The sequence below is a fragment of the Hemiscyllium ocellatum genome, chromosome 12 (genome assembly GCF_020745735.1).
Source record: "Hemiscyllium ocellatum isolate sHemOce1 chromosome 12, sHemOce1.pat.X.cur, whole genome shotgun sequence".
Classification (NCBI taxonomy): domain Eukaryota; kingdom Metazoa; phylum Chordata; class Chondrichthyes; order Orectolobiformes; family Hemiscylliidae; genus Hemiscyllium; species Hemiscyllium ocellatum.
The window spans coordinates 39192469-39215536 of NC_083412.1; the positions used below are offsets into that span (position 1 = coordinate 39192469).

The following is a 23068-nucleotide window of genomic DNA, read 5'->3' on the forward strand; positions in this document are numbered from 1 at the left end:
ACTTCAGGACAGTAATAAAAGAGAATATTATGCTTTCATAAAAGCTGTGTTAGGAATGAAATATTAAACCCCAGTTCCTCTAGTCTGTCCACATAAAGGATGTTTTTCAACCCTGATACCATTCTTATAAGTTTTGTCTGTGAGCATCCTCTGTAATGCCAATGTTCCTGAAGTGTAGTTTGTAGAATTGTTTACGCACCTTGAGCTAGGACCTGTGCAACCAGTGGTTTATAAACGCTTGATATTACAAATGTGCTTTTATATTCTATGCCCCTTTTATGAAACAAAGAGGATCCCATATAATGGTTTTACAGCCTTTTGAAATAGCCTTAAGGATTTAAGTGCATTCACCCCAGGTATCTATATTCATTCCTTTTCAAAGAGTATCACTTAGTTTAATCACTCCTCTTTCTTCTTTAAATCAAAACAAATACTTCACACTTATCAGACATGTCTGCCCATTTCATTAGACCAAGTCTTCCTGATGAAGAGTAAATTTCTTATTTCTTGCTGTTATTAGACCTGTCTCTCCTATAAATATTGAAAATGGTATCTGACATACCTGAGCCCAGGTGTGTAATATATATCAAAAATAGCAGAGGTGACAGCACTGTGAGGAGTCACTTTTTACCCTAATTCCTGTGTTAAAAAATCATCCCAACGCCTTGCTTTCTGTCCCTTGGCCAGTTTTGTATCCAAGCAGTCACTGCTCCATTAATCCAATTCTGTTCAATTTTGATAACAAGCCAGTGGGAGGAAACTAAGGCATGTAATGGCTAGTAGATTTTTTATTATATGAGTGTGTGGGGGTTGGCTGACCATCTCTTCAGGCCTGAGGTCACCTCACCCCCCACCCCCCCACAATATTAAGGATGGTGGATGAGCACCAAAATCACAGGCAGCCCATTATTTGTGAGTAATCAGTTGCATTGCCCATGCTATTAGTAGAGTTGGGCAGTCAGGCAAGATTGGGATTCATGGTTTTTTTGAGTGTGTAAAATGAGCAGAAAGAAATGGCATTGCAACCATTGGTGAGTGCCTCTTGCTCACTTTGGGGGGAGGGGGGGAGGGTGCAGCCCTGTCCAGCTGTTCCAAGACTACAGTCCCATTACAGAACCAGAAGGCCTGTTGGCCAAATAAGGTGGGACTTCTTCTCAGTGAGATCTGGATGCTCCATTGGGAGTCACTTACCCCTAATTGCCAATCAGTCGCCCACTGATTTTACTTTGTGAGTCTAAGCAATGTTTCCAATGGGAGTGCTACAGCACTCAACACTGCATGCCTTGCTGCTCATTGATTTAGACTTCAGTGCAGCAGGTATGATTAATAACTGTGTAAATGGTAGTGAGGAAAGATACTGCAGAATGCAGGATGATGGTCAGGTGTACAGAAAAATGAGAGATGGAATTCAGTCCACAGAAGTGCTGAATAATGCACTTGGGAAGATCAAACAATGCGAGGAAATACACAAAACAAGAGTGTGATTCTGAGAAGTGTAAAAGGAAAGAGGGTCCTTGGTGTAAATGTAGACAAATCCCTGGAGTCAGCAGGATGCGTGGATAAGGCAGCTAAGAAAACATATGGGATCTTTTGCTTTGTTATTTTCTGGGCATAGAATAATAACAATATGCTGGAAACTGCATAAAACATCAGCACAAAAGCAAAATACTGTGCATGTTCAAAGTCAGAAATGAAAACAGAAACCGGTGAAAGTATTCAGCAGACCTGGCAGCATCAATGGAGAGAGGAACAGAGTTGGTAGGTATGACACCTTGTTCTCATGTAAACAACTTGACCTGCCCTGCATGTCTAACTCCCTTTAGGTTTTCTTCAACAGAAAGATCATTTATTGGCACCCTAACAGTTATGCATTGACACTCACCTCACCTTCCAGACTCCACTTTTGGAAATCACCTTATGGACTGCCACAATGTCCAAGAGGCTTTTTGAGAAGCTAACAGAAATGTGACTTTCAGTCAACAGGTTCCAAGTTCCTCATTGCCCTCCCACCCACCTTGTTGTGACAAGGAAGCATCATAAGACTGACATGCCATCTGAGAGCATTATTTTAAAGCACAACTACACCCAACAGTCTATAATCATTGTTATTGAACTAATTTTTCCCTCGTGGTAGTTCTTTTGGTCCTTCTTTGCTGTTGTTCATATTCTGTCCAATTTATGACCTGCTGCCTGTCATTAGTATGTTGCCGCCTTGATTTCAGGGCCAAGAATATCACAGCGAAGTTGCCATTCTTGTGGGAGAGAGGGAAGAGCCAGAGGTCATTGTCCAGATTGGTACAAACAGCATAAACAGAAAGAGAGATGAGCTCTTAAAAGTAGAGCTTTGGGAGCTAGGAAAGAGACTGAAAAGCAGGACCTATGAGGTGTTAATCTCAAGATTGCCCCTAAATCCATGTACTAATGAGTGAAGGTAGAGTTATCATTGTGCTACTGGACCATAGGGCTGCTCTCTAATTACAGCAAGATAACTAATGGTAGTTACCAGAAAGTCAGGGAGAGGTTGAGAAGGAGAGTCCTTCATGGTAACCTCAGTCAGTGTGGGAATTAGAAGTAGAAAGATAAAGTGAATGAAAATGTGACCAGGAAACTGGTGCAAGAAGGAGAGCCCTGTGCAAGGAAGACATACTACAGGTTAGCAGCATCGGGGTTCCTAGTTTAAGTGTGTTTAATCCTGTTCGTTGGGGAGAGACAGCCTGTGAGGAAATTCAGTTAGAATAAAAACAAAGCTGGTTATGGGAAGAAGAAAAGCTGCAAATGTAAATGGAAAGCAGCAGAAACAAATCCTATCTCAACTGGGCTCAAATTAGACTGGAATTAAAAAGGCAGAATTAAAAACATCATCCAAATGCACATGGCATTTGCTACAAGATAGGTGAATTGATGGTGCAGGTAGAAATTAAAAAAGTGTGATTTAACTTGCCATTACACAGATGTGGCAACGAAGACAGTGAACTAAATATTAAACAATGTTCCACATGTAGGAGGGATAGGCAACAAGGAAAAAGAGGTGGTGTTGTGCTAAAAATGAGGAATGGGGTCAGTGTATTCATGAGAGAGGACCCAATCGTAAGAACAGGATGTTGAATGTGTTTGGGTGGAGCTAAGAAAAAGCAAGGAGCACTGAGCAATGGAGGAAGTGATTTATCAGCAATTAAAGAATAATGGTAATCTAGGGTATTGTAAAAATCAGAAAGTTAGAGTTGCACATGACAAGGAGATTGCAGTAATCTTGGATGATTTCAGTCTGGATATAGACTGGGTGAATCAAATGAGTACTAATGATGTCAAGCTGGAATCCCTGGAATGTGTTTGAGATTGTTTACTGCAACAATGTGCTAAGGGACCAACTACGGCATAGACTCTTTTAGATCTAGTATTATGGAATGAGAAATGGCTAATTCATAATCTTGTTATAAAATAATTTCTAGGCAATAGTAGCCACAATATGATGGAATTATCCTTAATGTTTGAAAACGTACCATTCAGTCTGAGAGTAGGATCTTAAACAATGATTAAGGTTTGAGGAGGAAGTGGACTGTAGATTTTAAAAACCTATTTAGCAGTTCGATAGTATATGAGAGAGTCGAGCGTTATAGGGTACAGACGTGAAAGTGAAGGCATGACCAGTCATGATCTTGTTGAGTGGTGGATCAGATCCAAAGGAGCAGGTGGTCTATTACAGTTCTTAGCACTAATTTTATACCAATGTTATTCACAATCAGCAAAATGGAGAAATTCACAATGAATATCTTTGATTTTAAGTCTCTCATCACCATTCAAATGCAGTAGCATCTCTTTCTCTGGATTCTATCTGCTGCCTGTGTTTTTTTAACACATACGGCACATGAGCAAAAAGCTCCACCCAACCGGTTGTCTTCAGTAGATATTATGTCTGTTACATTATACATGAGTAATTGCTGCTTACAACAGAATTACGTAAAGAATACTGAATAGCTTCAAGGGATGCATGTGGGAGGCTACATTTTTTTTAAAACTGTGAAAGCTTTTTTTTAACAAGACCCACCCACATTCCATCCTCATGGTTTGTTAAATTTATGTGAAACCAACTCCCTAAAAATTTAGCAATCCTCTATTGTCTCTTCCAATATATTGAGAAACTTCATATTAAAATTAATCTTGCTATTTGAAGTAAAGATTTTCTGATCCAGTTGAAGATGGGAGTTATTTTGTATATTGTAGAACCTGAGGTTCGACAGCACATGACAGGGCCTGTAGCAGTACCTGGTTACAAAAACATGCACCTTCTTGTATACAACATCAGTCAGCAATGTCATCAAGAGGCTTAATTGACATCTTCAACTGTGAATTGTGCATTGAGTCTAAATTCGTGATTACTTTCTAATCCCACCTATCTTTTTATTGATCCCTACACTTTTAAAATACACAGGTATGTATCTTATTCTTGAAGCTATATGTTTCTAATGATTTTCTTGTATTTACAGCTGCCTTTGGATTCTTGTTTAATCATGTTCGTACACGTTCTAAACTCATGTAGTGCAATGCAAGCATTTATGTCTGATATTGATCCTCTGACTGGTTCAAGAACATTGTTTTTATTTTAAATTTGTACTGAGGTACTGGGTCCAAACTTTATTGTACATATAATAAAATCAAACTCTTATTTCAGGTGAGGATGAATTGCTGAGTCCTCCCCAAAGTACAAGCACTGGATTGGAGGAAGTGATGGAGCAACTCAACAATTCCTTTCCAAGCTCCCGACGTAAGTAAATTGCAAATTCTGACCGTACTGCTAACAAGCCTCAAATGCCTACAACATTTCTGATTCCTCCATGTGACTGAGCTCACAGAATGTTGGTAAAATGGTAACAAAACTCAAGAAAACACCCAGTTACTACTTTTTTGCACTCATTAAATTCAGCTCTCTGTTATCTTCAAAATGGCACCGAACATCCCCCCACACCATTGTGTGTCAGCACTCAATATCTTATTACATTTTTTAGTGAGCCCTCCAGAAAGCTTACAGGAAAAGCACACTTCCTCTGAAAATGCCATTTTTACAATTAGTGTCAGTCCAATACATAGAGTGATTATGAGGAGATGTATAGTCTAATCTGATCAATTAACAATCATTAAGTCTGAGACCAGGATGGCATATAAATTAACTACAGCTTCTTATTTCCAGTTATGTTGACGCTTTACGTCAGGTGAGGAATCCAAGAATAAATATCAGCTGGAAATTTTACTTCAAATTACATACAATATGTTTGCTAGATTAGCTCATTGATAGCAGAAAACAACACTTTTTTAGTATGTTATTTATGCTCTATCTCTGGTGATAATATTGCATGTAATAGTTTTTCTTTTAATTATTGTAAACTATTGAAAATCCATACATTCTGACTTGCTGTAACATTTTTGTGCAAAATATCAGATTGCTGCAAACAAAAATCTGAGAGTTTGTTCATTGAATGTAGTGTATCACAGAATATTCTGAACAAAATCTCTTTATTAAATTCCATTGAATCTCTGATTCTGAGTTTTGTTTGTATCAAAGATGTTAGATCAGCATTAGACATGGCTTCTTGTGTAACTGAAGCAAAAAGACCACAGAAGTCACAGTCATGGTTCCCATGCCAAGTTAATTAGCCTCTAACAGAAAGGTGCTACCAGTGGGGGGGGGGGGGGGGGGCTTCAGTGCATTCAGAAAACTGATCAGGATCTGAGATATTAGTTGGAGGTGAACCTGTGCCACACATATGGCTGTCAGCTTCTTTGCTGCTGAACATAGAGTAGGAGAGCTCTGACAAACACACAAATTTACGAACCTGATAGCTGTCTGTTTTGCTTCAGAGGCAGGCTGAGCTTGCTGACTTGATTGACATCCCAAGTTCAAACTCATTCAGGAGCAAAGCTATTTCAGGGTGTCACTTAGTTTATAATATGAATGCAGTACTAAATAACCAGTTTCATTGATGTCAGCTTCTTTGACTGTGTCTAATTAAATGTCATCATAATTGTGACATGCAGTTGTAACCTACAATTATTGCAAGACTGTTACCCTCACCAAACCTCATTTTAATGCACTCCCTCCCCATATCACATTGCACGAAATTCAAGACAGGGTTCACAATTTCTATGCAGAGACTCTAATTCCTATTGTGGTGACTTGTCCATAAAGCTTGTTTCTTTTTACTAACCTGATTCTGCATTGTGTCTGCATTTTCTGTTTTAAACTACTATTAGTCTGCCCTATTAAATTTTGTACATACCTTTATGAAGATGCATCATTCCCATTAATTTTAAATAAGATCTTGCACCAACTTTGCCATAAGACCACGTGGGAGCAGTATTATGCCATTTGGCCAATCGGGTCTCCTCCACTATTCAATCATGGCTGATATTCTTTCTCAACACCATTTTCATGCCTTCACTCCATAACCTTTGATCCCTTTACCAATCAAAAACCTATCTATCTCTGCCTTAAATACACTCAATGACTTGGCCTCCACAGACTTCTGTGGCAATAAATACCACAGATTAACCACCTTCTGGCTGAAGAAATTCCTTCTCAGTTCTAAAGGGCCGTCCCTTCACTCTGAGACTGTGTCCTTGGGTCCTGGTCTCTCCCTCTAGAGGGAACATCATCTTCACGTCTACTGTATCCAGGCTTCTCAGTATTCGGTCAGCTTCAACGAGATCTCCTCTCATGCTTCTAAACTCAGTCACCACATGACAGGAAGGATGTGGAGAATTTGGAGAGGGTGCAGAAGAGCTTTACCAGGATGCTGTCTGGATTAGAGGGTATGAGCTATAAGAAGAGGCTAGAAAAACTTGGGTTGTTTTCTCTGGAGTGGCAGAGCTGAAGGGAGACTTGATAGAAGTCTATAAAATCATGGGATGCATAGACAGGGTTGACAGTCTGAATAGTTTTCCCAGAGTTGAAATGTCTGTTGCTAGGGGGCATGCATTTAAGGTGAGAGGGGAAAGTTCAGACGAAACATGAGCAGCTCATTTTTCAGAGGGTGTTAGGAGTCTGGTGCGCACTGCCAGGGGTGCTGGTAGAGGTAGATACAATCAGGGCATTTAATGGACTTTTAGATAAAGACATGAACGTACAAAGTATGGAGTGATATGGACCAAAAACAGGCAGAAGCGATTAGTTTAATTTGGTGTCATGTTTGGCACAACATCGTGAGCCAAAGGGCCTGTTCCTGGGTTGTACAGTCCTATGTTCTATGCTAAAGTCCATCGAGTACAGACTCAAAGTCCTCAACTGCTCCGCATATGACAAGCCCTTCATCCCTGGATTCATTCTTGTAAACCAGCTCCTTAGATCCGGGGCCAAAACTACTCACCCCTCACCCTATTGCTCCTTGCCACCCTCTTCCCCACGATTACGCTAGTCTGTGCCCACCTTCTCTTTTTACACACCAAACATCTTTTCCTGGCTGCCCTGGACAAATTGTAGCCTGCCTAATCTGAGTTTTTGCTGTCCTTGAATAAATAGTTGAAATGAAAAACTAGGCCATACCTTCAAATTGTCCTCTAATTACTCCTCTGTTAGTCTGTAGACTGCATCCATCCTCTTGGTGACTTGTCTCTACAGCCCACTGGCTTTTTGCACTCCCTCTCTATTGTAATGATCTGTATCATGTTCTACTACTTTGCTGGTGTGCTTTTTTAGTTTTGAATAATACCAGTCTTTTCAGTTTTTTGTTACCCTTTTATTGGTCCCGTTGAGGACACTTTTTCTTAATTTAAAAATAAAACATTTTACATAGTTTGTGCCACATTAACACTTATTTCACAAAGCCAGGAATTTTTACAACAGCCATTCTGATAAAAATAACCTTGCTTTAAAACCATGTTTCCTTTAACATCTGATAAATGACACCATGAGACATCTACTCATGGTAAAAAAAAATGTAAATGTAGCTGTGGTCTACCTCAAAGAGGACATTCTGGGAGAAGATTCAGTTCAATCCCCAAAGTGTGATAATTAAAGCAATCTGTTGGAAACAGGTGCTACCTTCATCATAGCTTCAGAAGATAATTTACATGGATTTTCAAGAAGCCTGTGCACACTGTCAGGGACAAATTGCAGAGTGGTTACCATGAATACAAATAAAGAGAGAAAATTAATTTTAAAAGTCATTGCTTAGACTTTTGTTGGATGGGAATTGATGTTTCACAAGATTGGTGCTGGAAACTCATTTTTATTATTTATTTTTAAAAATTGGACTTAGGAATCAGAAGCACAGATTCAAAATATGCTTATCATATCAAATTAGAAGGCATCATGAATAAATAAACTGACAAGCTACAAGAAGATGTCAATGAAGTTGCAGAATGGGCAATGGTAATTGAAAAGTGCATTTTAATGTAGTTCAGTGTGACGCACTGTAAAAGAAGGGTAGGTAATCCACGCAAAAAAGATATGAACAAAAGAACAATGGAACATAAGGGATAATGTACAGGCTAATGTGGTCATGAAACTGTGCAACTGTCAAAATAGATGGAGTTGAAAATTTATAAAATCAAAGTAAAACAAACGAGAAGGACATGTTAATGGTGTTAGTTGAAGTAGTCTGAGTGAAGACCTATCTGGAGCATGCAAACTGGTATTGATTGGTTGAGCTTAGTTATATTCATTCCCACAAGGTGGGTTTTGCTGTCCAGGCAGATATTTATTTCTCATCCCTATTTGTGCAGTGGGCAGCTAAGTGTTAGCCACAGTAATAAGAATTTGGAGTCGCGTGTAGGCTAGATCAGGTAAGGATGGCAGATTTTGTTCCCTAAAGGAAATTAGCAAATCTGGATAGTTTTTCCAAAAATTCACAGTGGCTTCATGGTCAACATTAGACTCTTAATTCCAGATTGTTTTTGAGAAATTGAGTTCACGTTCCACCATCTCCAATGACGGTATTCAAAGACAGGACCCTCGAATATTGGTGAGGCCTGTGATGGAATACTGTGTCCACTTTTGGTCACCCAGTTATGGGTAAGATATTATTGAGCTGGAGAGGGTTCAGAAGAGATTCTGGCCAGGATGTGGCCAGGTATAGAAGGTTTGAGATATAAATGAAGGCTGCATAGGCTGGGACTTTTTTCACTGGAGCGTAGGAGGTTGAGAGGTGTCCTTATAAAAGTGTATAAATCATGAGGGGTAGAAATAGGGTTAATGATAGTTGTCTTTTCCCTTGGGTGGGGGATTTCAAGCCTATGGGGCACAATTTTAAGGTGAAAGGAGAGAGAAGTTTAAAAAGACATGGGAGCAAATTATTTCCACAGAGGGTGGTTCTTGTGTGGAATGCACTTCCTGAGGAAGTGGTAGATGTGGGAACAATTACGACTTCAAAAGACATTTGGATATGTACGTCATTAGGAAAGATTTGGAGGGATTTGGGCCAGGATCAGGAAGGTGGGCCTAGCTTAGTTTTAGGATCATGTTCATAATTGACTGGTTGGTCCTGTTTCTGTACAGTATGACTTGGTGACTTTATTACTGGGTTGCTGGATTATTAATCAAATGATAATACCACTAAAATATCACCTCCCCCTTGTTACTGAGATATACCATAACTTCATGTGATAAAAGACAATGCTTTGTCTCATTTCTATACAAAATAATTCAGCTGAAACCTTGATTAGACAACCACATCACGTACTGTGTACTGTTCTGGTCTTTTAATTATAAGAAAATATATGGGTTGGGAGGGTGTGCTGTGAGGTGAGCTCATGTGGCACAATGGTAGTGTCCCATCTCTGGGCCAATAAATCTGGCTTCAAGCCCCACCTTCTTCCAAGGTGTAACATGACAGGTTCATAAAAAAAAACTAGAGAAACGCACTCATGTAGATGAAAAAAAAATTGTCATGGGCTATCAACAACTACACAATTGTAGTCCAGCACAATCCATAACCTCAAGGCCTGACATATTCCCCACTCAGCCATTACTGTCAAACAAGGGAATCACCCCTGGTTCAATGGAGAATGTAGGAGGGCATTCGAGTAGCAGTACAAGAAAAAGTAAGGTGTCAGCCTGGTGAAGCTGCCAAACGGGTCTACCTTGCATGCCACACAGCATAGACAGTCTTAAATGATCCCACGACCAACGGATTAGACATAAGCTCTGCAGTCTTGCCACATCCAGTCGTGAATGGTGATGGACAGTTAAACGACTCACTCATGAAAGAGGCCAAAACAGGAATGCAGAAGGGAAAACTGAGGCATTCGTAGTGATCTTCAGCCAGAAGTGGATGATCCATCTCCTCCTGTGGTCCCTGCATTACAGATAAGTCTTTAGCCAATTTGATTATCCATGTAATATAAGAAATGGTTGGAGACACTGGATACTGCAAAGGCAATAGGTCCAGACAACATTCTAGCAGCGGTATTGAAGGCTTGTTCTCCAGAACTTGCCATCCCCTATCAGACCCTTCCAGTGCAGTTCCAACGCTGACAGTAGGGAGTAAAGGACATCTGGGGGACTTTGGGTTGGCATGGACAAGTTGGGCCAAATGACCCTCTTCTGTGCTGTTATTTCCATAGTTCTATGGTTTCTAACATGGAAAATTGCCCAGGTATGTCCTATATGCTAAAAGTGGGACAAACCTAACTGGTCAATTACAGCCCAATTAGTCTAATCTTGATCATCAGTAAAGTGATGGACAGTGTCATCAATAGTGCTATCGAGCAGCACCAACTCAGCAATAACCTGTTCAGTGACACCCAGTTTGGGTTCTGCCAAGGCCACTCAGCTCCTGACCTCATTACAAGCTTGGTTCAAACATGGACAACAGAGCTGAATTCCAGAGGTGAGGCCTGGACATCAACTTCACATCCGATCGAGTATGCATCCAGGAGCCCTCGCAAAAATGGAATCGATGAGTCTCAGGGAGCAAACACTCTGGTGGTTGGAATCAAACCTAGCAAATAGGAAGATGTCAACGGTCAGTCATCTCAGCTCCAGGACAACTCTCTAGAAGTTTCTCAGGATAGTGTCCCAGGCCCAACAATATTCAGCTGCTTCATCAATGGCCCTCCCTCTATCATAAGGTCAGAAGTGGGAAAGATCGCCAATGATTACACAATGTTGAGCAGCATTTGCAATTCTCCAGATATTGAAGCAGTCCATTTTTAAGTACAACATGATCTGGACAATACCCAGAGGCTTGGGCTGACGAGTGGCAAGTAGCATTCACGCCACACAAATGCTGAACAATGACAAACTCCAGTAAGAGATGATCTAATCATTGACCAAAACCTGAACTGTACTCACCACATAAACACAATTACTACAAGAGCAGATCAGAAACTAGGAATACCACAGCAGGTAACTCGCCTCCTGACTGCTCAAACCTGCCCATCATCTATAAGGCACAAGTCAGAGTGTGATGGATTACTCCTCACTTGCCTGGATGGATGCAGCTCCAACAACACTCAAGCTTGACACCATCCAGGACAAAGCAACCTGCTTGATTGGCACCACACCAACAAGCATTCAGTACCCCCACCGACATTCAGTAGTGGCAATGTGTGCGAGATGTACTGCAGAAATTCACAAAAAAATCTTTAGGCAGCACCATCCAAACCCACCGCCATCAAGAAGGACAACGGGCAGCAGATGCATGGGAACACTTACATCTGCAAGTTCCTGTCTAAGCCACTCACCACCTTAACTTGGAAATATATCATGGCTCCTTCACTGTCGCTGGGTCAGAATCCTGGAAATCCCCCCTCGGGAGGTGGGGGCTATTATGGATTATTGATTATGGATGAACCCACAGCAGGTGGACTGCAGCAGTTCAAGAAGGCAGCTCACCACCATCTTCTTGAGCAATTAGGGATGGGCAACAAATGTTAGCCAGCCAGCAATGCCCACGTCCCACAAATGAATTTTAAAATATACAAGAAGTGGTCAGAGTCTTGGGGAGTTTAAGGACAGAAGGATTGGAGAGGTTGCAAAGATAAAAGTATGATGAGACCATATGTAAGGATGAGAATTTTCGATTTGAATCCTATGGAGTTGGGAGTAAATTTGAATTGGAGAATATTAGTGATAATGGCTGGCTGGCGGCTTGCCGTCGGACAAGATATAGATGGCAAGGTTTTGATTCAGATGAAATTTACATGGAAGTATTGATGGTCATCAACGAGAGTATGGCATTAATTGGGTTTTCCGAAAAGTCTCAACCAGAGTAGATAGAAGGGAACCAGTTGCTATGTTGTATTTAGACTTCTAGAGGGTGTTCAGCACAATACCTACAAAAGGTTAAGTCATCAGATAAGGGAGAGCAAAAAAAGAAAATACTAATTAAATTGAGAAAAGACTGCAGAAGGCTACAACACAAGAGGACATGGGGATACTTGGGCATGAAACACAGAGGGCCAGCACAAGGTAATCAGGAAGGCTAAAAGAATGTTGGCCCTTAATTCAAAGAGATTGGAGTATAATAGTTGGGAAGTCTTACTGCAACTTTACAAGGAATTGGTGAGACCATATTTGGAGTATTGTGAGCATTTTTGGTCCCCTTATTAAGGGAAAGATATAATTTCATTAGGGTTCAGAGAAGGTTCAATAGGATGATCCCTGTTCTGGAGGGATTGTGTTTTGAGCAAAGGTTAAACAATTTGGGACTTTACTCACTGGAGTTTAGAAGAATAAGATGTGATCTCATTGGAATGTCTCAGATTCTTAAGGAGCATGACAAGGTAAATGTTGAAAGGATGAGAGTGTCAAGGACCAGAGGGCATTAAGGGGCAACAATTGGTATTGGATGAGCCATCCTGGCAATACAGATACAGTGGGGAAGTCAGATATACATTTTTAACAGCACATAAATGGGAATCATCAGTTTGTGTGAAGAAACTGACCCCTTTTCTCTGAGTCATACTTTCAAGAGACTTAGGAGGGTTTTTTTTAATAGAATTGCCATAGTGTGGAAACAGGCCATTCAGCCCAACAAGGCCACAAAGAGCATCCCATCTGGACCCATTCCCCTACTCCATTCCCCTACTCCATCCCTGTAACCCTGCATTTCCCATGGCTAATCCACCTAACCTACACATCCCTGGACACAATGGATAATTTAGCATGGCCAATCCACTTAATCTACACATCTTTGGACTGTTGGAGGAAACTGGAGTCCCTGGCAGAAACCCATGGGAAGAGCATGTAAACTCCACACAGATAGTCGCCTGAGGCTGGAAATGAACACTAGTCTCTGGCGCTGTGATGCAGCAGCACTACCACTGAGCCAACATGCCACCTTGAGGAAAAGGAAAGTGTCAAGTATGAATTCTTGGCAGACTCTAGGATGAAATGTTAAATAACTGTGTGACCAATTTCAGACAGAAAATGGTAAAAACAAGCAAGATGTGTGTGTAATAATTATTACTGACCTAATCGTGATGCCTGTTGAGGTTCCAGAGCACTCTAAATCTGTTGCTCAAATGATCAGTCTTTGTATTACAATCAGGAAGATAATTAACAATGCAGATTTACAAAAAGGGAGAATGCAGACTTTTTGTAGGATACATAGGTGAAAGTAAATCTTAAGCTTGAGATCTCGCTGTGTTGTGCCTCATTGCTACTTCTCCACTTAAACCCACCTGTCCAACAGCATTCATCTCCAGTCAACTGCCTCAGCAAACACTGATTAAATAGGAATCCTCCTGAGCTGCTTGGTACCACACTATATACAGTGCATTTTCCAGCAACTAAAAGAGCTCCTTGTATTTTTAATTTAACAACAAATGTACGTATCAAGTCAAACTGAAACCCTGAAACCTAAAACAATGCTTAAAAGCTAGCGAACTGGTTAACATTTTTGCATAAAATTAATATATGTATAATCAAAACAGTCATTAAGATAGCGCAAAAGGAATTTTACATGAGAATGTTAACCAAGAGCACTTGCAGAGGAAATTAAACCATCAAGTGTTTAAGAATTAATTCACCATTCAAATGCCATAGTTCTTACAAGTATAAAATTGTTAACAGCAGCTTTTTTTTTCTATCCATTTGCCTTTGTGGTGTTCCTAATGTCATTTTAATTTCCTTTACTGGGAGGGTGGGTGGTGGCCTAGCAGTTTTATCTGAATTAAGCAGATACGAATAACACTTCTGGTGGAAGTCAATCCCTGCTTCCCCAGAGGGATTTTTCTGCTGTTCTTCATGTTGGTTCTTGTGTTGTGGAATGAATTAGACAGCTGTTAGATCCATGCTGAGCAGCCAGTTCCACAATGTAGTCTACCTCCAGACAAATGATTAATAGCGACTAGCTATGGCTATGCAGGGACATGATTTTTTTCTGTAAAATGCCTGGTAAGTTTCTGTAATGAAACACACAGCTTTATATTGAAATAATCAATTTAGTATGTGCTTTATTTGATTTAAATGTTGTTAAATGTGGGATGGGTACAATTTCGCTGTCATTTATAGATATTTCCCTGTTTAAAAAAGAATGGTGGCAAGTAGATTTCCACATATCAACACAAGACCTTGATTATTACTTTGTGCTTCTTTGAGAGAATGAGCTTTTGAGCGAGTGTCTGTAGAGCTCGGTGAGCACTGTGGGTGCATAAAATGTTATCAGTTCTTGGTGCATACTTCAGATTTTTTCACAAGTAACAAGCTGGTTGAAAATGAGACCATCTGCAAGTCCTTGTTTGCCTAACTAAATAACTTTTCAATGCAAAAATTCCAGAAGATACTGATATTTTTCACTTGTATCAATGTCTGATCATTAGTCTTAATAACCTTGTTTTTTAGGTTGAGGCTGCATTGTCATTAGGAAATATGACTGCTGCTGTTGTGCATTTGAAGAGATTGATAGTACCCTGTGTATACATTAAGCAGGCCTAATATTTCTCCTAGTGGAGAAAATTCAGAACAATGACACAGAAATTAAACTAATTATGTATTCAGGACCAGGCTTCATACTGTGTGGCCAGCTCAGGCTCTAAATATAAAAGCCTGAGGAGTGACCGATCTTAAGGCCTCCGCTGAGTATTTGGGGTGAGCTGTCCACACAGGTTATATCTCCATAAACAACTCAACGAATAAAGAAAACCAATTTCAGGCCTCCTGCACTGCTGGCAGCACCCCTAAAGGCTGCCCTGAGGAGAAGGCAGATGTAGCAAACTGCAGTGACAGTGTAGGGATACCTACAATGTTTGTGCACTGGAGGTCCAGTCCTGCTCTGCCATTTCCACAGAAATGGGATTTAGAGAGAAAAAAAAGCACCTTGAATATGTCTTCTGTTCGCAACCTCCAAGGCTTACATGAGATTTCTAATAGTGTGAAGTTTGATATGTAATTCACTCATTAGGAACTAGTTTTGAAAAGAGAGCCTTCTAAAGGTGTTTCAATCTTTACTTAATGTGTTGAAGTATTGTTTCAAGTGAGCACCTATGGCACCAAATACATGGGATCCAAAAGGGGAAGATTGTGTTTAATTTGTCCGACAACGAAATCATTTTCCCTGCCTTCCATTTCAAACTTACAAATGGTGGTAGCATTAATCAATTTATATCCATCCAATCTAGAGTTACAGATAAAACTGGAATTGTTTATATACAAGTTCAGACTGGATTACTTCCTTACATTCATTGATAGGTATCAATTGCACTCGTAACATGTATTAGATAGAGAATTCCGTCCAAAGTAGTTTTTCTGCCAGTTACAGCAATTCATTCTTTGACAAGGTTTTAGTGTTCCATGAATTCAAAAGCAGTGACGCACAACAAAGCTAATTGTCAGTTTGTGATTTATGAGCTGAAGGCATATTGAGTCAGACGACCTGCAAAATTACCTATTTTCTTTTTGTAGCTGAAAGCATTTATCGGTATGTATTAGAATTAAGTGACTGCAAAAATTGGATAAGTTGCGCATTTTGTCAAATTTATAGAATCATTTTTGGCATTTAGCCTAATAAACAGAAATGTTTTTTTTTGCTGAGGGATGTAATTCTGTGTTATTTGTGCATGATTGATATGTTATGGTTTTCACTTCATAAAATCTCGATGTCATATCATGACCTCAATCATTTGAGAACCGAAGGATCATGCCAGCTTTAGTTGTGCCAGTTATTACTTTAAAGATATTTCTAATTATTAACTGGATAATGAGGTTCGAACTATAGTGAGCACAAATATTATCTATATATGAAGTTCATGGAGTACCCAGCAATGAGTTTTAGAAATTGCAAATTGAACTCCATTACCACAAAAAATGAATGTTGGTTCTATTTTGATTGGACAGCTTCAATAAAATTGGTGAATCAAAAGAAAAGCACATTACTTTCAAAGAAGTCTGACATTGGACAAATTGGTATACCATATGTGATAAATGAGTAACACAATGCAAATGTTAGAAGCATTTTATCCAAAGTTTTAAGGAGTGAAATATTATTAGCATTGACATGAGTTTTTAAAGAATTTTGTAATGGCAATACATGTCATGTTTTCAGTGTTTGAGCACTTTTAGGTGGTACATTGAGATGATAACTCTTTCTGGGCTATGAAAAGCCTTCGGTTTGGCGTACGTTCCCTTTGCAATATTCTCTCGTTGTACAATTGCAAAGCCAATGCCTGTTGATCGAGACTCAGATTGAAAGGCATGTGAGAGAAAAGAAGTATTCATAAAAAGTTGTATATCTATAAATGTCCCATCATAGCAATTGTTGCTGTACGTTTTAATTGGTTGAGTTGAGAACTGAATGAGAAGCTGAAGGGTTTAACATCTGTCTGAACAAATTCTGCACCTTATCCATTAGTTCAGTGCCAAGGTGGTGCTAAATATTGGGAAGTACGGTCCTTGAAATAAGATATTAAAAGTTCATTTATGTGATTTGCTGAATGATAATTACTGAGTCACATTCAATATTTATTGATTTTTCAGTACTCCCTGAAGAAAGCTTAAATTATTGCATTTCTGTTCTTTTAACGGTAGCACTTAATCTAAGATAGTGTTGAACTATTGGTTACATTCTGATATTCAGTTGCCTGCATGAAAGTATTTAATTCTCATTGTTAATTTGGAATAGTGCATTCATCTACACTGTTGGTTCTTTTTCTTTTCATCTTTTCTGCCTATCACTAAAGAGAGGGATGTCTCTGGAAAACAAGTGAAAGAGGTTGGTGAGGCAGTCTCACTAGCAGAGCAATACTGCATAAACATGCCTGCTTCTTCCATTTGTTACTAGCACGTGTAGTAGATGTGTATTGATGTGCATTTTAAGCATGGCATCAGTGTTCAATACTAGGCCTGTGCTGTTAGCCCACCAAATGCAGCATTCAGCTTTGAAAAATGCTTCCCAAATAACAGCAACTAATCAAAGGTTGACCAAGCTTGCTTTTTTAAAATGTTTGCGTGGTATAGTATAAAGATTTTATTTGTATCTCTTTGACAATCTAAATTTCAGGTTCGTATGGAGCTTGTTCACTTCTTCACTTACTTTTAATTCACATGGAAAAAAATTAGCAATAAACAAAAGTGATTTTTAATGAGACATGCCAGCTGACATGTCTGGAAGAGATCTCTATCTACTATGATGGGAAACCAAATCTATCAAATTGGGAGACTGGAGTTAACTGTTATGCATCGTTCACTCAGACTCTTGCTGTTTAACACCATTTGTAAATTTGCCTCAGATGGCAATAGAAATAGCATGTGAAACCAGAAATAAAAAGTTGTTATCCGTTGACAAAATGATTCCTCTTGCTAGCCATAAAATTCTCAGTAAAATTAATTTCAGAAATGTGTTGAATTATTCAGTGCAAAACAAGCTTGAATATGGTTTTTATAATTCTGATTATGAAGAGCTGTAAATGGCAGCATCAAAAAATACAACAAACTTTCAAACAGCTCACAGCCCCAAACAAACCCACCTCGATTATAAGCCTATTACACGATAAATAGTTACATGAGTCTCATGTTGGAGGTCCACCCACTGTTCCTTCACTTGCACTGGAGTAAACAAAGCATCTGTTCTGTTCTCTGGTTTCTCGTCAGACCGAATAAATCTTTCACCTTCTACTAAACATTTCTGTTCATGAAAATCCTGAAGGCAGAAGTGCAGTATCTAGGGTACAAAACTGACGATACCTTTCATTTTTTGGGAGCAAGGGATTGTGGGCATCACTGTGGGACAAATTCCCCAGAAATTAATGAGTTATTAAATCAGTTTCATTAACAGCCCACCACTTGAAAAAGAACCATGAACCGTGAACCCATTCTCTATAAGATTCTTTCTGGAAAAGATCTGTTCGAAAATCAGGTGTATCAGAAATGGTGCAATGCAAATTTAAAATAATTCTTTTAGAAATGTTTATACTTTGTAGAATTGGCAGGGTGAATATGCACCAGGATCCATTTCATACCAAAATTTTCCCTGTATCAAAAGCTTATCATAAAACTTTGCTCTTGTTGGTTCTTCATGCCATGAAATAGATTGTTAAAATGTGATTTGACTGATTAATTTTCTTCGTTTCATTATTAAACGCAAAAGGTTTGAAATATGTCATATTTCAAAATTATCATTAATGGCAAATTAGTAACCTGGGAGTGGGATATCGTATGCCTGAACGCAAATCAGTGAGGTGGACAAGCTCTTTCTAACTACCACTGCCAAGTGAAGCAGCATTATTTCTCAGCACCTGAACAATCTAATCCTTCCTTTTTGTTGCCCAGAGTACTTCATGTTAGCAAAAGAAAAATCATCCTTTTGAGCTTGCTATGTTTACATGTATACCAATGCTTAAGTTCTAATTTAAACTTGAAATTTAATCCTTCATAACATTTCGTGCACTAAAGAAAGACATGCCAATTTAGTTGGCAATTTCATGAGCTGTTTTTCTTTCAAATTATAAAAATGTTGTAAAGAAATATTAAATTTCCTTCAATGACTTGGAAAGAAATGAATATAAAATGTTTCCATTTACTTTTCAACAGTAGAGTTACTTTCTGTATGTTCTCAATATTTAAAGAGCGCGGTCACTCGTGCTTAACTTTGTTTAGTTTAATTTGCATGAAATAACACAAGTCAAACGGAACATGTAACAAGAATTATGTTTACAAAACATAAAGCTACTCTTGGTTCAAACTGAAAACATGTCATTTGGCAGCTCACTAAGACCATAATAATAGGCAAAATCTTGACATTATGTCAAGTGTTTTTATGGTATGCAACATTGTCATCACAATCTTTGCAGCATTTAGAAGCAAGGGCTCATCTTGTAACAATAAATGGAAATGTCACTGGAATAGTTTACTTGAATATAATCCTTGAATGTAAAGCTCTGCAGAATGAAAGATGATGATATTCTTAATGTGGCCAATAAAGGTCAATAATAACCGCAATCAAAACTCAAATCTGTTTTTTTTAGCTATGGATACCCCAGCAAACATTTTGGCACGTTTTACGAGAGTACGGATGGATGTCAAATGTACTATTTCCCTTTTTTGAGCTGACAATTAATTACAGTTTTTTAAAAAATTCATTTTTAATCCAGCTCAAGTCTGGACGGAAAATGTAGCAAGTGATCTGCATTTTGTTAGACAACGAAACGCAAGGACTTCCTCATGTGCATGCCAGTGGGATGACTGGACAGCAATCTGAAATGGCATCTCCAGATATGTTGCTTTTTAAGTTTAGGAACAGAAAGACCAGGTTTAAACCTCAAACTACATCGCAGCTGAAATTAGTTAATTAAGACAAAAGAATTGAAGCTAAGACCTTGGTTTGCGACGCTACACCAGGAAGTGAATCTGCTGAGTTGACAAAAAGCTTACAGATGTGCCACTTAATTGGACACAAAAGACTTTCATGCTAGACGAAATTTTCATCATTGTTGATTTTTGGCCAGTAGAATCATAGCCATAATAGGTCATCAAACAAAAACAATGTCTTATATTTCCCTAACCCCAATTCTATCTGAATCTAATGTCTTTTAACAAAGTCACTAATAAAAGTAAACATCATGCTGTCATCTATTGCTTTCTCATCTGCAGCCAACCTTACACTAGTACAATTGGTCCTTGATTATTCACCAAGCATTTCCAGTCAAGTCATAGTAGAGATGGAACTGTGAAAGAGAATGTCAATGATACCTTGTTCCTATCTATCGAATGCATCAACACTGGATTAAATCACTTTTATTAGAAACCCCTTAAATTGACTGACTTGCAGAAGACATCATGATTTTAAAGTGTATCCTGTTCTGCTTCTCTCGCTTAATATGTTGCTCTGTAATCATAACTCCTTCATCCAGAGCTTCCAACCCTCTCCCCTGCACCCTGTGGATATAAAGTAGATGTTAATTGCTGCAAGGCCTTTCCAAAGTGCATCTATGTTTCTCTCTTTATTTTCTGCAGGTAACAATGTAGGCAGTCTCTTCCATATGGTGGATGACCTGGGCCGAGCAATGGAAACCTTGGTGACGGTTATGACCGATGATGAGACAGCAGAGTAACCAGATGTGCTTTATCACAACATTGGCTTCAGATGTCAAGCATGGTTTTTATATGTTCATAAAAAAAAATAAATGGATTGGACCGTACAGGTTTACAAGTTAAAAAAAGAAAACATCTATTTTTTTGTGAAAGGTAGTGGTAATATACCGTAGATTTCAGTAGTTTCCTAAGTCTGTTATTGTTTTGTTAACAATGGCAGGTTTTACAGTTCTATGCAATTGTACAAAAGAATAGAATGAAAACATATAAAATCTTGGTAGCTACGTACCTTGCCATTTCTTTTTATGGAGCGTGTTTCGGATTGTTAAATTTGTAACAATTATGAAGATTGTTCACTAAAAGGGTGCTTTCTTACAAAATATACATAATTTTATTGTTTATAAACTCCCATCCCCAGAAGAAGACAGTTTTGAAATTGTAAGAGTTAATGCATTTGTCTTTGCAAAATAATAGCTCTAATCATGTCAATGAAAATGTTCATGATCAGTGTTGTTTTTTTCCTTCTTAATTAGTAAAATATTGTAGCACATAGCAGTACCAAAACTCTCTATCTGACATTCATTCCCAAAGCCCCATTTTCTTTTAATGAAACACCAGAAATGAATTGCTACATCTCCCAAGAAATCATAATCACTTAAGCATTGCAGTCATACATTAGAGAGCTCTAATTTGTTCAATATTAGAGATTTTATCTACAAAGGAGAGTCATTAATTACCACGTTATTTCTACCTCATTTTCTTGTTTTTTGGATAAATTTTAACAGATTAAACACAAATTTAGTTGTCATTTGAAACGATTATGATTAAAATTAAAAGATACATTAAATCTTGCAGTAGACTTCAAAAAATAAATCTCACAAATTGCCTCTACATTACAGAACAGAAATTTTTGAGAGCATACGTGGTTGTTTGCAGTTGCATTATCTTTCTAAAGCAACCTTGAACCAACTTTTTTTAAGACATCATCAGTTTTCTAATCCATTTAAATAAGGTACAAACTAAAGGTTAGTTTACTACAGATGTTGCTGCTAATCTAGGTATTTGCTTGCAGCAACTGTGTTCTCAGTTGTGATTTCATTAAATAGAATATTAGTTTTTTGGGGTGAGTCAGAAAAAAGCAGATGCAAAATATGAATTACTGTTACCTTAAAAGAATCACAAGAAACATTTGAGTTCACTTTGTATGACCTGAATGTATTTGACTATGGAAGTAATCAGTATAACTTGGTGCATAAATATCACTAGGGCATGTTAAGTCATTTTAACCAGTATTGTTTGTTATTCAAATATCATCATAATATATTGCATTATGTTAACATCTTCACATATACTAATTGTTTTGTAAAGTATATTTTCCTGCATAATCATCACATACCAAGTTCCACACAATATATGCCTTACTATTGTATTATATATTGCTTTACTGTGTATACAAATAAAGCACGCAGTTATATTACTTACTTTGGTTCTTAATTTACACATTGTAGTGCAATACTCACTTTTTGGTTTCAATTTTGAGAACAATTGCTTTAAAAAACTGTTGATGTTTATCAATTATGTTATAATCGATTGTGATACATTGGAAGTTGCTAGTTTCACCACTTACAAATTCTTCATGATTCAACCATCTATTTAGCAGTAAATCTGGTGAACCTTGAAGTGTTTTGTAAGGTTGCGTGATCAAATGCACTTTTTGAGCATCAAACTTAGGCTAGACACTCTAGTGCTGAACTGAAGGAGTGCAGCTCTGTCAGAAGTGCTGACTTCTTGCTGAGATATCAAACCAGATTTAGTTGCATGCTCAAGTAAACATCAGAAATCCCAGGGCACCCTTTCAAGGAAGGATAGAGCGTTGATCCTGATGGCCTAGCCAATAGTTATGCCTAAGCATTATAAAACACAATATCTGAACATCAGCATGTGTTTGTAGCTGTTTAGCGTGTATAAATTGATTGCTAGGTTTCCTACTTTACAACAGTGACTGAATCTCCATACACTTAGTTAGCTGTTGAGTGCCCAAACGTTGTGAAAGGTACTTTATAAGTAGGAGTCTTTCTCCTTTCTGATATGATGAATCCTGTAAATCAAAAATATCAGCGCAACTACCGTCAGCTGTTCTTCTGTTTGCAGGTGACCTTATTTCCAAAATGGTCACTGTACAGGTATAATGTGCAAATGTTCCCACTTTGAAGATTCAGATGATATTCTTATCATCACCTAACCAACTACGATAACACTAAGAAAATCTAACCCTGTCCCCACATCAGCTTTTAACTCTTTTCACTTAACTGTCTGTCAGTCTAAATTCCAGTTTAATTTAACACTTCCAGCAGAGTAGAGCTTAAAGTGGGGATTGTATTTCTACGTTTTACTTAGTATTAGTTAGTGTGCCAAGATACAGTGAAAAGTGTTGTTTTGCAGCCTCCACAGGCAGATCATCCTATACAAAGTGCTTTAGGGTAGCAGAACAGAGTGCAAAATAAAGTGTTACAGTGACAGAGAAGGTGCAGAGAGAGAGAGAGAGATCAACATTAACATTTTGAGAGGTCCATTCACAAGTCGGATAACAACAGGGAACAAATTATT

At 38.4% G+C, this 23068-nt stretch overlaps 1 protein-coding gene across 8 annotated transcripts in view; it reads left to right on the plus strand.

The window, feature by feature from the left end:
• The window catches only part of dmd (dystrophin), a 1983095-nt gene extending 1961157 nt beyond the window's left edge, over positions 1–21938 (plus strand). For 7 of the 8 annotated variants that reach the window (XM_060833512.1, XM_060833514.1, XM_060833517.1 and 4 more), the window contains 2 exons: positions 4670–4762; positions 20384–21938. In XM_060833512.1, the coding sequence (XP_060689495.1) occupies positions 4670–4762; positions 20384–20481 (191 nt within the window). In that variant the 3' untranslated portion in view covers positions 20482–21938. Of the gene's footprint in view, positions 1–4669; positions 4763–17112; positions 17145–20383 lie in introns of all 8 variants that reach the window. The other variant, XM_060833515.1, reaches the window with a different exon arrangement.
• The last annotated feature ends 1130 nt before the right edge of the window (positions 21939–23068 follow it).